This window comes from Xiphophorus couchianus, chromosome 19 (genome assembly GCF_001444195.1).
Source record: "Xiphophorus couchianus chromosome 19, X_couchianus-1.0, whole genome shotgun sequence".
NCBI classification, from domain to species: Eukaryota; Metazoa; Chordata; class Actinopteri; order Cyprinodontiformes; family Poeciliidae; genus Xiphophorus; species Xiphophorus couchianus.
Genome location: NC_040246.1, coordinates 910,095 through 927,554, shown reverse-complemented (window position 1 = coordinate 927,554; position 17,460 = coordinate 910,095). Strand labels below are relative to the sequence as shown.

Sequence of the window (17,460 nt, the reverse complement as noted above, 5' to 3'; positions counted from 1 at the left end):
GAACGAGCAATGCAAGAGTGCAAATGAGAAGAATAAAATTGTACAAGTAAACTTTTTACAACAAATAAATTAAAATGATGTGAGAAATGACACCGAGATTCACAGCGGAGATACCAACCTGAGGAGGCGGGATTTATTACCCGTTTTCAAAATAAAGGTTCCAGGCCACGGACGCTGCGTTGCGCATTTCCGTCGCCATAACGTCACTTCTGGACGTCAATATGCGGCTCGGTGCGGCGCTGGGAAACAGCCGCTGAAATGATGGGAACTAAGTAAACAGCGAAGCCTTTCCTTCAGCGAAGAGCCTCCGCTGTTACCTCCAGGGAAACGCTACAACCGCGGCGATAAAGAAGGAGCCCACGCAGACTGACGGCTCCCTGGGTGGTTATCCCCCGAAGCGGCGGACCGCCTGCCTCAAGCAGCCATCTTTTGTGAGAGAATGTACGGGGCGACGCGGTGGGCCTGCTCGGGCTCCGGCTCTGGCCCCGGCCGGAGCTGGTTGATGCTCACAACCGCGCTGCTGCTCTCGGCCGTCGTGCTGCTCTCCGGGCTGCCGGGTCTCACCGAGGCGAAGGAATGCAACAAACCGTGTATGAACGGACAGTGTAACACCGCTACGGGCAGCTGTGTGTGTTTCCCCGGCTGGGTCGGGGACCAATGCCAGCACTGCGGAGGGCGATTCAGGTACACCGAGCACAGCAGACCGCTGGTTTCATCACTGGGGCCGGTTCCGGTGGTTTGCTCTTCGTTAGACGTAGCACAGCGCTTTACTATTACTGCTACAGTTTCTGTCACTGCTACAACACAGAGACTAATGTGAAACTTCAAAGGCAATGAGAGAAAATTAGTTCAAAAGTAATTTCGACTGGATACAAATTAGCTCACCAACCAGGCTTTCCGCTGAAAATTGTCCTCTTTAAGTCTAAATCAAAATTTCTTTGATGGGTATTTATGCAGGCTGTTAATTCAACGTACTAAAAATATCAAAGCTTTAAAATATCACAACCACAAACCTCAAGAGTATGAACCTATGAAGTGCAAAGAAGCTGTAAGAACATTAGTTCTTGTTCGGTTTTTTTTTTTTAACACATAAAAATCAGGGGGACAAACATGACATCCGTACATCTGCACAGTCATCTTTCACTGGAGTTTGCGGCTGCACATATTTTGGGTGAACTAATGCTAATGTGTCTATCCACACATTAGCATCTTTTCACAGCAGCTCAAGCTCAGTCTGATTGGACGAAGAGGGTCTGAACATCAATTTTCAAGCATCTAAAGTCTTCTTGACGAGTCTGGTTATATGTCTGAAGTCTCATACTTTCTATAAGACTTTTTTTTAACTCCCCAGGATTTCTCTTTATTCGGCTTCATTTGTCTTTCCATCAACGCCTGAACCCATAGCATGATGCTTTCATCTCCAAGATACACTGCTGCGCTGATTAAAGCGCTCCTTTTGCAAAAGGCGAAACATTTTAATTTTTATTAAATGTGCAAAGCTGATGGAGATCTTCCCTAAGAGATGGACAGCTGTAACAGCAGAGAAAGATGATTCTAGAAAGCACCTCATTAAGACTAAATCTAAACGCAAACATTTTGGTAAACGATTTCCCTTTTGTTCTTTAAAATTATTCGATTAAGTCAAGTTATAACTCGGTCTGTCGCATGACATTCTGCAAAGATACGTTGAAGTTTGGCTTTGTAACATAACATGTAAAAAAAGTAGAGAAACTTTATCAAGGCACTGATGTGACTTCTTCCAATTTCCATCTGAAGAAAGCTGAAGAAAAACTAAGTATGGTCTGAAGGCCTCTAGACACGTACATAATACTTAAAAACCTTGTCATTAAAGGGAGTGAGCATTTAGTCCTGTCACGGTAACAGATTCTGCTGGACCATAACATTGAAGTTATTGTGATAAACCATGAGATTGTTGTTTTGAAGTCATATAACGGTAATGGTATAACAATGCAAGTACGCCCTATGAAAGATCAATAAACGTTAATTTCTGACAAACATTTAACACTGAAACTGGAAGACATGTTAAATATCCAAAATGAATAAGTGTATCCTTGAGTCTCTGTAAACAAAATTGCCCTTAAAAAAAACACCAAGTTGAGACCAAAACACCATCCAGCTTTTTGGTAGACAGGAAAACAATCTTACGAATGGAAACGACCTCGCTTGTTTTGACGTCATCGTGCGATTAATTGATTTGTTGCGTCCGGCTTACTCGCGTTCTGTTTGGACAATATTTACCTGACGATAAAGCCTTTGAACTGTGTGGAAACCGCTGCGGGTTGCAGTTCATAATGTGGTGGTAAATACAGGAAACGCTCGCAAATTGTCCCCAGTGTAGGATGTGGAATACGACAGTTCCATCTTAACGTCCTCTCGTATCATCGTGGTAGAACAGAGCAGAATAGAGTTGACTTCCCTTTTGGATCACTAGTTTAAAAAAAATTTAAAACAGCCTTTTATTGTCCCAAAAAGGGGAAATTCAGGTGTAACAGCAGCATGAGATAGAATAGTTCACACACAAAAAAAGTTGCAAAAGTGTTAAAGGCATATATTTGTTAAAAATAACAAATCATAATATACTCTACAAGACTATAAGAGAAAATACTGAGCAGTTCTTAGAAACAGGAAAATCAGACTCATGATCCAAGGAATGTCGGTTCACTTTTCCAAAAAAAAAAAAAAACATGATATTCATGTGTTTTGAAGTTTAAAAAACAAGTCTATTTACAATACAGCATATACCAGTGCAGAAAAACAGAAGTGGAAATTTTATTAAAAGTGAGTGAAAATGTAATGTACCATGTATTTTCTACTTTGATATTAAATACATTTCTTAATAAAAAAAAAAGTAGTAAAAATATAAGACTCTGCAAATACCAGCAGGAATATAAACACATTAATTGATTTTTTTATTATTTTTTTTAAGAGCAGTAAAAAGTACATTACGGTTTCACTGAGAGGGGAAAAAAAACCCCAATCTGCATCACTTGATGACAGCTTCACTTAGCCTAACCAAGTGCTGATCATATTACCGACTGCTATGAACAGCACTGCGTCTCTCTGAACATCATCCCACCGATTCGACACAAACGAGCAGCAGAGTAAAAGATGACTCTTCCCCTCGTTTTACCTCCTCTGGACCCTGAATGGAGTCGAGCGCAGAAGCCGATCTTCCTGATTTTGCAGCGAGTTGGCGCGTCTTCACCGGCTAAGCGGCGAGTCAGCGTGGGCGCCATCTTTCCTTGGGTTTAATTTGTTGCCTCGTGTCATGCTGCCTCAGCACACTGCCAGCCTGTTAGGCTGTAAAGTTGAACCCGTGGAAGCCATGCCATGTTCTGCTGCGTGTGGCTCAGCAGTTGGACGACGAAAAGGAAGCCCAGCCAGTTGCTGAGCGGTTTGCTTTTGGTCGTGCTTACACAAAGGAAAATAATATATAAAAAAAAAAAAGAAACATGGCTGAAACTCTACATGCTCAAGACCACCAGCACGAGGGGTTTGGTAAACCACAATCTTGGATTCGTGGCCCTTTTTTTTTTTTTTTTAAATGGAATTTTTTCATTTATCTGACTGCATAATTCTATTTACCAGTTTCTCATCTCTAGTATTCATAAAGCGCTAGCCTGCCATAACCGATTCAGATTTGTCGCTCGGAACCCTGAAAGGCAACAGAATAGTTTCGATGTCTATTTTGCGCGTTAATTAACATTTACAACCCAAAGAGACATTGGTATTTGTCATTACAATCAAAGGTTGACAGTAAAACAAATCAATGATTTGAAGCAAACTGCGTCATTGAAAGCTGTGATTAAATCCCACAGGTTACGATACAAGAGTAACCTTGTTGGTAATCTGTACTAACAAATCCAGCAGGGAAAAAAAAAGTTGCAGCATAATTCCCTTTGTTTAAATATAAGTAAGGCTGGGTGAGATGGGTTAAAAATAAAATCTATCATTTTTTCATATCAGGTCCGATTTCCTATTTCAAGAGACAGAAAATATATTTTTAAATTGTCTTTTATCTCAGTCATCCCTTCTGTGAGTTGTACAATGGCAATTTTTTTGTTTAATTAAGAGTGTCGTCGTAATATTAGCAGAATAATGATGCAGTTTTACCAGAAGAATGCATAAAAGTTAAGTGAAAAAAGTTGTTTGAGGATAAAAAGCTTCTATAGACCAACTCCCTCTGTGTCGCTCTTTCAAAACAGGCTCAGTTGTTTTCACAATCGTTTCAAAGTGCTGCTTCTGACAGTAATTTAATATTGAGGTGTTAAAAGATTAAGTATTTCTCTACCTGTAAAACTGACGGCAAAGTATATCTTCACAAGTTTCTCAACATTCCTCATTTAATTTGTTTTTTTTTTTTGTTCTTATAAAATTACTACTTCATTCTCCTAATATTACGATGTTATTCTGGTCCTATGGAGACTATTCTCATGATATTCCGATTTTATTATTGTACAACTTCATTCTTGTGTCGTTATGACTGTATCCTTTTAATATTATGACTTTATTCTTATTAAAAATAAGATAAATCTCGACTTGGCCCTAATGTTCTGTCAGAGTTGATCTGAATCAAAAGTCTAAATAAATAGAAGCTGTAAAACATGCTTACCAAACAACATGATAGGCCAAAAATCGAATTAAGCTATAAAATCGATTTTATTATTTATAGAGACAAAATTTATACAGCAGTCTAATATTGCTTTTCTGTAACGGTTGATCATAAATTTTATTTAAATTAGCACTAGTGGTTACATTAGTGTTTGAAGAGAGCAGCTGGTATTATGTAGCCCTGCAGTTAAATAGGATGTCATTGTTATATGTATGATTTAATAGCACCATGCTACACTAGAGGATTACCTACAACTTGTACTTTCTCTCTATTTAAACTTGTTCCTCTACATCTGCAGCGTTTCCCACAAATGTTCTTAATTCATCATAAACTTTGAGATGGACTCTTTAAAATATAAAACGGAGCAATGTTGCTAAGGTCTTTCTCTCGCTTTAAAGTTGACCTTTGATTGTAAAATAATTCTCACATTTCTGTGCTTTGTCTCGCTTAATTTTTTAAAGACCTCACTGCATTTTAGCCAGTTATATGCCCACCTGTTGCCCAGTTTGCCAAAAAAAAAAAAAAAAAAAAAGGGTCTGAGCGACTCAATGTGAAAATCTGAACTTGATGCTCCATGGCTCTGAAATCAGATTTTGAACTTTCTGTTCCTTTGCTTTGTGCTTTGTAGGGAAAAAATCAATGAAAATTCCCCTTCACTCCTGTTCAGAAACTTTTAGTTCTTCCTAGCCACTAAAGTGTTGATGTTGTGACTGAATTCCCAATAAGAACCTAGAAATGCACGGCACACACTCCCCCATGGAAAGTCTATCAGACTAAGCTAGCCAATTTATTTGGTACAGGCCACATTTGCAGTCTATGTTCATTATATACCTATTTTAGTCAGGTTAATTATCTCCAAGTGGAAGGGTAAACTCTGTGTTTTTTCCACTATGTGTTTTATCAGTGGCGTTGATTTAAAAACTGGTGGTTTTTCAGAGGGGAGCCTGCTGTCTGTGTCTGTATTTAACATGCAGACAATGCTACCATACAAGGCTCAGGAACCCAGACTCTTAGAATACATTTTTGCTGCTTTAGATGGTTTCCTGTGTTGCTTTTATTAGTTTAACTCCAAGTTGTAGCCATAATTATTGCTTGTAATGTTGATACCCAAAGGCTTAGCAAATTAAATGATAAATTATAGCAACAGAAGTCGGCTCTGTCCTTCTTGGTTGGAGCCAAAAAGCACTCCCAAGGGCAAGCCATGGCATTTTTATTTGTACGAGATGGTTTTGTAAAGAGTACTCTTTTTTTAAACAGATTGGTCTTGAGTCGCTATTCTTTTGCGGACGGACAGATTTGTGAATAAGGTCCTTGTCTGTGCAACATAGAGCCAGTGTAAGCCTCTGACGTGTGTTCACTTACGGACACTAACTCTGATTCTTTGGCTTTCTAATGTAATGTGTAACCGTGTACCAGCGCGATGAGCTGAAAGAGTTTTGCGCTTGTAGAATTTATGAAAATGTCGTTTCTTGCAAGGCACTTAAAAGTAACAAAGTTTCAGGTAGCCTGCCATGGCTTCAGGGTTGTGGTTCTAATCTGCTATATGTACGCTAACGATAAGTTTCATAGTTGACTTTGTTAGGGACAGAACATACAGCTAGAAACCTACCATCATCCCCTGCCTTTTCCGTCACTGTTACAGGTTTATAAAAGAAATTTTTTTTAAATGGATAAACAAATTATGCTTAGCCTGGCAGGTAAATCCTGGTGGCCTGCCAGGCTTACAATACACAAACAGAAACTGATGTGCTAGCATGCTAACTATTTGAACTCAGAAAAATGCAACTATTATCATAAGGTATATTTACTAACATCAGGGGATTATTAAATATTGTGACAAAAAGAGAACACTTTAGTGTTATCTTTAATGCAAAATGCGATCACCTATTGAATTGCTGTATTTCTCTGCTGCCTGTTAGCGCAGATAGGCTAGCTTTAGTCCTGAATAGGCTAGCTTTAGTCTTGGTTAGACTGTAACAAACATGCTGAGGCTGGTCAGTCGCGATTCGTACTTTCTTTCCAGAAAATATTAGCAAGAAAAAAATGGTTTGCATACAATAGCTGTAGATGCACCGACTTTTTTTCCTTTTTTGACAATTTTCTGTAATCTAACTTCACACCAAGCTGTATTACATATAGCTGAACTTGACTTCTGATTGAAACTTCTGATACGGCAGATGATAAAAGGGTTTTCATTCATTAATCAGCTCAGAAGCTGGTTTTGGAATCAATATAGCTTTCTAGCCTTCTAGATCAGGAATTCGCAATAGCCTTATTTTGCCACTATGCCACTCCCAAGGCATGATGATCATGCCTTGGGAGTGATACTAGTGATCTTATCATATCTGTTGCATTCACAGCCACTGTAAAAATGTAAAAGGGCCACTTCATTGAATATTTACCGCCACATGGTTGTAAAATGTTATAAACAGTGCTTTTATTGCGTTGACGCTTTCGAAAGCTGGGACATATTGCATTTACAGAAGAACATTGATTCATTCAGGGCATCAGTTGCTGTTATGGTTCAGATTCATCTGCGGACCCCAACTAATTGAAGTTTTGAACATTCCAGGCAAAACCAAATGAAATGATTGAATTTCCAAACTCAGATTAAATTTTGGTTGTGAATGGTGTGGGAAGACAAGATCGTTTCCAAATAAATGAAGGTCACACTAAAATGTTTCTAATTAGCAGAAGTGTTTGGAAGGTTGGCTTTTATAATTCTGAACCTTCATTTATGGTTTATAAGAACTGCATTTAAAATCTGGCACTGAAATTTCAGGGTGGTCTTAATATGGAGGTTTTAAATTTGTCTAAGATTTTAACCTCTAGTGTTAATTTGATTAAGATACTGCAAATATTTTGCAAAAAGCCAATGTTGAGTTGGAGACGATGGCATCTGGAAATTGTGCTTTCACAACTTGTTAATCTAAAAACAAAAAAGAATCTTAAACTAGTCTAAATAAATTAATTTCACTAATAATTAACCAGGTATTGCAGTACTAGCTAGTAGCTTACCATGCAGTCTACCTCTCAATTCCCGTCCAAAGCAGTACATGTTGTATTGGTTAGCTGACTCAGTTAAAGTTAAGTGGGTCATCCAAAGCTGATGAGTCGACAAACGGTTTAATTGCTGTCATATGAGATTTTGTGTACTGATTACAACTGGGTTGTGTTTTGTCCTGTTTAAGGCACCACAACATGTAATTCTTCAATATCTGAGTTTTTCTTGATGTAAAGTGAAAGTAGATAAAGCAGGTTTCATTATTTTTTTCTAGTTAGCGTTAGTACTTAGCAAATAATAATGTAATGTGTGTGTGTCTATATACGTATATATATATATATATATATATATATATATATATATAAATGTGTGTTTTTCAAGATACAAACATAAATTGATTTTAATTTGGTTTTATGGATGTAACATTTACCTCAAATGGCAAAGGAGTTGGAAAAGAGGCTTCATGGATCGAAAGAGCAAAGGAGAAAGTTCAAACCATCTGGCAAAAGCAAATGAAGTGGATTAGCAGCGTCTGCTAGCAACTGATGGCATCATCCAGTGTAGTATAAATTTGCCAATATTTTCTGGCTACAGTTTTTTTTTAATGTATCAAAATGTGGAGAAATCACATGTATTGTTGAGCAATCTGTCGGTAGAAATTGTGTTTTTTTTTTTTTTTAAATAACTGACAAGAAAGGTGTTAAAGCAGCTGTGTGCTCGCTGCTGGGTGGCACGTTGGGATCAGGAGTGTCTGAAGCTGCTTTCCGTTTGAAGGAGCTCAGCTTGTCTGCTGGCTGGGAGTCCCTGTATGCCCCGGAGAGCTGTGATTACCGGCTAACCGCTGAACTGATACTCACATCTTTACCTGCTCTCTCAAAGCAGTTGGTAAGCTGTGAACCTGTGATACCAACCCGAACCGTCGGCAGGAATTTGTTCTCTCTGTGGTTATTTAGGACTTATAACTGAGGCTGTCACAATTAGAAATAAATCAATTAATTGCAAGATTAATTAAAATGAGTGTGATCATTTCCATTTGGACAACAGCAGAAATTTTGAGAAACATTAGGAAAACACTTTTGCCGTGTTTTCCTTGTCCTGAGTGAATGATTGTTATTTTTGGAAATACAATTTCAATAATCCATTTTAACTGTTTGTTTTTATTTTGGAGACTTTTTCAGTTGCGGTGTTGGATGTTCTTTAAAGCTTTTCTTTCTTATCTTTGATTGGTTTTACTTACATTATTGTGCCATTATTATAATTACTAACTGAAAATGACCTCAAAATGACAATATTATTGCTTATTGCAATAATTTCTGGGACAATTAATCGCCTGACTAAATTTATTATCATGACAGGCCTTCTTATAACTACTGCAGATACTGCGACCACTTTTTTTTTTTTTTTTAAAGAGGAGAAAATTCAGAGAAAAAACAGAAATGTTCTGAGATTAATCAGAATTTTTTTGTGAGATTTTCTTGGAATTCTACTCCCCCTTTCTTTTATGTTTGCATCTACAATGTTCGTCACAAGATACACCATGGTAGCGTTCAGTGCAGCACTGTCATATGTTTGGCATTCTCTTAAAAACACCCTTGCCAATGGACTTTGAGCCTCCCAACCCAAACAACCGCCTGCAAGTGTTGACCTGTCCCTTTGTGGCTTTAGGAAACCTTTCACAAACAAGAGCTTGCAGCGTACTTGTTGCCTAGATATGAATAAAGTAATCTTTCACAACACACATGGCTGGAACTACCAAAGTTTCTTTGGTTTCCAGAAGCATATCCTCTAAATCTTGCGAGATCTGTCAGAATAACATCTGGTTTCTGAGGTTTCTTGAGGTTGGAGGTGTAATCTTTGGGCCGAGTCGCGCGGCTCAGCAGTCGATGCGTGTTCTCGGCTCGGCCGACTCTGCTGACTTTAAGGTGAGACTGTTGTGGAAAACAACGGTCTGGGGCGCGCCGGTGAGCTCGCTGTTGTTAATGATTACTCTCTCTCGCTCCCCAGAGCGGGCGAGCTTCCCTCTGCTGGCAACAACAGGCCGTACTGTACAATTACCAGCGTTTGTGTCATGGCCTCCTGTAATTTGCCATGAGGTTTAATCATCTTTACTCACTCTGTTGCTCACTCATCCACTACCTGTAGTGACGTGTGGCAGCAGAAGTTGGTGTTTACCTGAACTCATTGATCTGGTGGCCAACTCTTGCGCAACAGTGCAAAGTTGTTTTTTTTTTGTTTTTTTAAAAAAAATCTGTATTGGCTCTTTGCATGTCAGCTTCCGCGTTCAGGGAAAAGCGGCTCGGTTGCTTCCGGTCTATTGAAAATGGCATTTTATACTAGGTGCTAGCAAACTTGCCAAAGGTAACAATTAATGTTGTTCATCAATCCGAAGCTCCAACAAGTAAGCTGGAGGAAGGTTTTAAGATGTTCGCCTCGTTATACGTTCACGGATATGAAAGTGAGTTTTACTTTCTTAAACTTTGTGGCTAACATTAGCTTTAGCTTATGCTAGTAGTTATATTCTTGGACATTCTCGTTATAAAAATGTACTACTTAAGTATCTAAACATTTTTAATCCATTCTAACGGAAATGTTTTTACCTTATTTTGTACTTATTTACTTGTTTATTGTCGTTAGTATCAGAGACCAAGTAACGGGGATTTTACGGTTCAGGCTTTTTGCTTCTGAAGCCTGAGGAACAACAAGCCCATAGCTTAACAGTAGAGCAGCTCTGGTGTCAGAGTTCTAGTTCAGCTCACTGTTCAAGTTCAGAGTTGTTGCTTTTAGAAAAATATGGCCGTGTTCCTTAAGGTCTCCGTGTTACTTCGCTTTATTAGTTTTGCATGCTTCTTGTGAAGAGCTCAAATAGGACGGTGTGTACAGGCAGATCAGTTGCTCGGCTGTCTGGCTCTGGTCTGCTCTCTGGTTCCCATAAACTCTTTCAGGCTGAATACAGAAGTGATTCCATGGAAATAACACAGGAAGCTCCTTTATTTACCATTCGTCTCCCCCCGGTGGTTTTGGGCTGAAGAAGCTGATCAGGAGTGACGTGAAGGCTGCAAACTTTGCTGTGAGGCGTTACAGCAAAGTTTAATCTACCTGGTAGCGACAAATATTTAAAAGCCACCGTCTTCTTAATTCAGGGATGTTTGGAAATCCATGAAAACTTAAAAGCCCATTATATTAGGAAGACAACAATGTTCGTAGTATTGCTTTAGTTGCTTCTGAAATACGACTTTGTCTTTTCTAGCTGTCATTATAATTCAAAGCGGAAGCGAAAGCCACATTTCGCTCATGCGGATGTGACATCAGCACCTTACGTGCAAAGAGCCTATTGTGACAGATATGCACAATTGTCGAAATGTGGAACTATTTGTAGCTTTTGGTTAAACATTTTTCTTATGCAATTTTATTACTTTTAGTACCATGTAAAATTGACATCGTTGAGCTTTACATCATATTATTAAGTTATTCCCTCATTAAAAACATTACTGAATGTTGCCTTGATTCTTTTGTCCATGTTTGAGAAATTCTTTCATTTCCATGGCAACCATTCAGCTGTGCAAAACACCTGGGTGGTTCTAGCTCCACCTTCGAGGTGCAGCTCCTCCTCTGAGCTGCGGTTCCCAACCTTTCAGGCTTCTGCCTCACAGAGCGGCCCTTCCCCTCTTGCCTCCTTCAGACTAGCCAGCAGCAATTAGCAAACACCTGGTGGAACTTATGATCTGCTGAGCTCATTATAGGAGCTACTTCTCAGTGCAGCGATGGTAAAAAAATTTTGTGTAAGAGTTAATAGAGGAGCCATGATAACTTCCTGAATTAACGATTCATTAATGAATGATTAATGATTCATTAATCATTGATTAATGAATCCTGAAGGTGGAGTTTCAGAAAGAACCGGAGCTTCTTAAAAAGACAGAGGCCCAATTTTAAGGCGCTAAATTACGAAGTCAAATTTGTTTAAAGGTGTATTTGTGGATTTAAATTTGTTCTTTCTTTCTGTCTCATTTCTCCTCTAGGCTCACAGGACCGTCCGGTTACCTGACTGATGGCCCAGGAAACTATCAGTACAAAACCAAGTGCACCTGGCTTATCGAGGGACAGTAAGTACAGCGCAAACTCACTACCACTAGACCAGCAGCCACAGCGCCTGAACAAAATACTCCTATCATTTGAACTTTTTTGTTTTGTTTTGCCACATTTTCAGGAAATGATACTGTTTTCAAAAAAAAATATCTGCAAATGAGGCATGCCTTTGGATTGATTCTTGAGACTCAATTTTGGTTCTTTACATAAAACTACAATATGATACATTAAAGTAGGGAGCTGTAATTTGAGAGCATGTGAAAGCTTAATATGGCCTAAAAATAAAGTCTGATGTTTTTTCATATCAAATCTGTTTTTAATCAATTTTGTTTTTTGGATGAAAAAGAAATTGTAACCTTTTTTTTTATGTGCTTTTATTCCTAAATTTAAAGTCCGAGTAAATACCAGATGGCAGATGAAACTCACTACCATTAGGTATTTGGTGATTAAAAAAAAATCCCAATTTTCAAAAAATGAAATAAACATAAAAACAGAAAACTTCATTAATCTATAAAATCCATTTGTTGCACTTCTGTAGTATGAATATGTTTTTGAATTATAGTCATGCTAGCTGTGCTAATCACAAATATAGGATACTAAAGAGTGCTCTAAATGTCAAATATGTCACAATTTCTCTTAAAATAATAGTAAAACCATCACAAATGTGCACTAGTTCAAACCTTTCCCAACTGGGTATTATGGGTGAAATCATAAGGTGTGTCTTCAGCAGAACGACTACTACTGAAAATGAAAAAATCTCACTGGAACTGGGTCAGATTCTTTAGAACACAGTTCGTAATTTGACATAATTCTACTTTTTATGGGGGGAAAAGAGACAATTTCAATGATTGATTTACCTTAGAGCAGTGGTCCCCAACCTTTTTAGTACTGCGGACCGGTTAAGACTTCGCAAATTTGCTGCGGACCAGGGGAGGGTGGGTGCGCGCTTCTGGAAAAGAAAACTGGGGGGGTCGAGGGTGAAGGAGACCGAAACCGATGCTGTTTGTGGGCTCAATGTTGCGCAAGACGTGACCGACAGAATCCGGTTAAAGGATTTTCAAAATAAAAGATCTTCCAGACTCAATACATAACATGGAAATATTTAATTATTTCTTGCGCGGCCCGGTACGAATTGGGGGCTTGGGGACCACTGCCTTAGAGTAAACCATTCAAGCTGCATTAAAGACTAAAACTAAAATGTTTTACTGTCCCTGCAATAGAGAGCACTATTTATTTTCACAGATGGAAAACAACATTTCATAAATCACAAACTGTGTTTTCAAGAATATATCTTCGGGGTAGAACAGTTCTTTCCAATTCTCACCCATGTCAAGTGTTTTAGATTACATACTTAACCAAAGGTTGTCCAGAGATTCCCTGTTAAAAGTTAAACATTACTGAACAGATAATCTTACAACATGAACACCATTTCCTCTGTTGATACTCGCTCCAAGGGAAAGAAGAAAATAACCACATATCACACCCGATATTGTCCTTGGAATCTTTACCAATATTGGCGCCTATTACTGCCATAGGTAAAATTATGCACCACACTGTGACTTTAATGCAACAACACGTATCCATTTGGAGTTGTCACAAAGCCCTGGTGTGTCCTTATGTGCCTGTGTTGATGCTCCTGCACTGCAGTTGTGCTGCTGCTGAATGAGAACTCTGATTTGCCTCTAACTTGCTAGCAGACAGACAATGCCAGCAGAAACTTAAAGTGAAACTGTCACCAAAACTTCCTGTAGTGCATGGCAGTTCTATAAACAACATTGAAGTGGTTCTGCTCTTTACAACATAACAATAAAACTCGCTATCAACATTTTTTTTAATGTTTGACGTCACTTATGGTGTCGACTAATCCCTGCAGTGATCCTTTTTTTTTTCTCTTCAGATACTGATATCTGAAGTTTAATATCGGCCGATACCAACTGAATACAGAAAAACAGCGCTAAATTGACTTAAAACGATTTTTTTAAACACTTACATACTGAATTATTTTTTGCTAACTCTGCACCAGAACAGCTTCAGAAGCTGTTGGTGTACTGTCATGTCAAACATGAAACACAATTTTTAATTTGTTCAGTCAGTGCAGTTAGGAGTAGAACAGCCAATGGAAAATGACAAAAAGGAAACTGAAAATGACAAACACAATATGTTGGCTACCTTGTTCAAACATGCAAAAATAAACTGCAACACACTTTCTGTCAAATGGTTCAGAAAGTGCAATTAGGAATTCTAAATTTTATGTAAAATAATAATAAAGTATGACATCACTGAAATCACAGTGCATAGAATTAGACTGAATAGATCTGTCCTTATGGATCGGGGACATAGCCACCGATACCTGATATATACATATTTTTTCAATATCAGGATGGATACAGATATTATCCGATCAGTTCATCTCCACTCCTCAACTTAACTTTACTTCCTTTGGTGTTTTTTTTTATGACTTGATAAAGTAAAACTGAGTTCAGTCTTACTACACTGCATTGATAGCACAATGTTAACCATGTGTACTTGTTTTTTTAAAGTGCTAAATAAATAGACATGTTATAATATTGCATGATTTGTTCTGGTGAGCCGGTTCAGTTCTTTCTGCATAGACTTTGTATCTTCTCCGTGTGTGTGTGTGTGTGTGTGTGTGGGTTTTCTCTGGATACTCCAGCTTCCTACAGATTAGGGACATTCTTTTTAGTTGCCCTTACTGAGTGTGAGCAGTGAGAGTGAGCATTCTTCTTCTCTGTCTCTGTTTTGCCCTATAATGGTTTGGCAAATTATCCAAGCTACGCCCTGCATCTCGCCGATGACTTGGTGAGAAAAGCACCGGCTCCCCCACAGCTATGGACACTTCCATGGGTGGATGATTGTTTTTCTCCAGTTTTACTTGTTTGGAGTCTTTTTTGGGTTACATAATCTCTTTGCAACGTGTGGAGGTGGGCTCTCTACTGCTCGGTTCCACTCTAAAGCCTGGGTGAAGTACAATCTGCTGCTGTTAAGTGGGGCTGAACGACATGGCTGAAAAACGTATCACAATATGAGTTTCATCGTATCATTCGATATTGATCATTATTGATTAGTTTTTATTTGTTTTAAATATATGAAATCCTGCCAAACTGGTGTTAGAAACAGGGTTTTTATGTTTTATTTTTAAGCAGCTATGAAGCACGCTGGCGAAACCTGAAACTGCTGTTGCGCAAGTTACTCAACAGGTTGTTGCTAGGTAACCTAAGAGTGAGTGACTTAGCTGATGCCACCTACCTTGCTTAACTGTGATAAAAAGTTATTTGTATATGAATATGTATCAAAGTGGTTGGATTGTGACACGGATTTCTTTCATAATTCCATAATTCACATTTTTCAGCTATTGTTATTTTCAGTCCGGTCTGGCTTCCTCTGGTGCAAATTTACGACACACGTCACACCAACGACATAAAAGTTGAATCAAATGCGATATGCCAATTCAGACTGCAGACATTTTGAAAACAATCGGATTAGTACCACGTATGGAAGTGTCTTAAATCAGATAAAAAAAAAAGTATTTATTGTTTTTAAAGATCAGAATTTTTCACAGCAATTCAGACCGTAGTGACAAAGTGCCAGCTAAAGGTCGCATATGGGCAAAAAAAAATTAGGATTTGGGTCGCTTTCGCCTGCTGTGTGAACGTAGCCTGTGATGAAGCTGAGCAATCACATTTGGGTCAACAAAGTGCTGGATGTTAGCTGTACTGTTCTTCGGTAGTTATTAAGCCGGGTACCCGAAGGACACCTAATATATGGACAATATCTGGTGGAAAAAACAGAATCCATCCAAATCGTCAGTCCTTCATAAAGATAGGAACAGTTTAAAACTCTTTTATACCTTTAAAGCCAATTCTTACCCCGTTAATTGAAATTATTTTTAAAATGAGCCTTTTTTCCTCTCCTGAAATCAGAACCTTTTGCTAGGAACAACAGCAAACTCATAAAAGTTGTGTGCAGAATCAGTCGCTCTGATCCGCTGAGGCTAGGGAGATAGTTTCCAGACACTGACGGATGAAAATTGGGAACAAAGTAACTGCAAGAAATCCAATACTGCCTATTGTTTTAGGTCAGCATAACAGCTTCCCAGAGGACGGATTGGACGGGCTAAGCTCACAAATCTTAGACAGCAGATTTATCAACACCAATAAATGTGTCAAGCACTAAAGAAACTCCCACTGATCAAAAGGGAATCCAAAAGATGAACAACATGATGTTTTGCTCTCCATTATGAGAACGAGAATCCATTCTGTATAGTCAGGACATGTCTTTTTTTCTTCTTCTTTGTTTAAATGCCCCACTGTGACACCATTCATTAGTAGCATGTAGAGAAGTATTAAGAAGTATTCACACCGCTTAAACTTTTCCACGATATTTAGTATACTGGAGGTGACACAGTGCATTGCACCAGGATTGGTTTTTCAAATTTATATTCATATTGGTGGCATATTTTCATACATCACACTGAATAAATAGTGATAGATTGTGTATGACATCCAGCAGCACATAGAAAATCCCAATAAGAAAGATTGAATTTCATTGTTGTGACATTCAATTCTCTTCAGATGTCACATGAATCTTAAACGGAAGGTAGAAAGAGATGTATTGAATTGATGACTTTGCATCAATAACTTTAAACAGGCTGTCTGCGCTTCCTTAAAAAGTCTTAAATTCATGCATCTGAAATTAAGTCCTGAAAATGTCTTCTTTTGTTTATTTTTTCCTTGCAGGACTTTTCTGTCAGGCAAAAGTTTGAGTTGCACACAGACATATTCTTAGTTTTCAACTCCTTGGCGTGACAAAAGCTCCCCGGAAAATGGTGTTGCTGCTAGTGCTGATTTAAAAACAACATATGTTGCGACACAAACTCTGAAGTCGGACGTTCGGTGGATTTTAAACTCTGTGGTCAATCACCAGCCTTGCCTATTGGAGATTCTTTTTTTAAACAAAGCTACTAAGGAGGGAAAGACAGCTGAGAAGGGGGAACCAAATTAAAATGGAGAGCCACAGATGCAGCTGTGATGACAAACAGGGAAAAAGATCAAAAGGAATTGTAATTATTGTCTCAAACTAAAGAACAAATGTGACTAAATAGTTAAAATATGCTCAAAAATGGTTAATCTCACAAGCAGTACCAATTGTTCTTTAATAGTTTTCCATCCTTACAAAAAACATCAAGCTAGCTTGATATTTTTTGAGTTGCACACAGACAACTCAGACAACTTGATTATTCAAGCTAGCTTGAATAATCAAGCTAGCTTGACATTTTTTGCTGCGATACAGGTCATATATTTCATTCACAATGGTGTTAGAAAGACTTAAATTCAAGTTGATGAAACTTGCAGAACCCCTTTTACCGTAAAAGGAATAACTTTGTACCACTGGACATGTTTTCCTTAAATTAAATGGCTTGCAGTGATGTGACCCATGTAGACATTTAGACCTGATTTGTGTGGTGTTGTTTTTTTTTTTTTTTGCTCTTACGCTCAAAGAGACTCTACTGGCTGCTGCTAATGTAGAAGAGGACATTTCTTTGTTGCGCCTCCTTAGCCTGTCCCCAGTTTGTGTGACTGGTCACAAGTCTTGCCCTGTAATGAAGGGGCTCGGGGGCTGTTGTCATGCCTAGTTTAAGTTTTCCTCTCAGAGAGGGGACAAATGAATCTCCACTTTACTTAAATGAATGGTCACATTTTTAGGACAAAAATGTGACCAT

The 17,460-nt window shown here is 38.4% G+C and overlaps 1 protein-coding gene across 3 annotated transcripts in view; it reads left to right on the top strand.

Moving 5' to 3' along the window:
- The first annotated feature begins 175 nt into the window (after positions 1–175).
- atrn (attractin) overlaps positions 176–17,460 on the top strand; it is a 151,540-nt gene continuing 134,255 nt past the window's right edge. For 2 of the 3 annotated variants that reach the window (XM_028001584.1, XM_028001583.1), the window contains exons 1-2: positions 177–684; positions 11,654–11,737. In XM_028001584.1, the coding sequence (XP_027857385.1) occupies positions 440–684; positions 11,654–11,737 (329 nt within the window). In that variant the 5' untranslated portion in view covers positions 177–439. Of the gene's footprint in view, positions 685–11,653; positions 11,738–17,460 lie in introns of all 3 variants that reach the window. The other variant, XM_028001581.1, reaches the window with a different exon arrangement.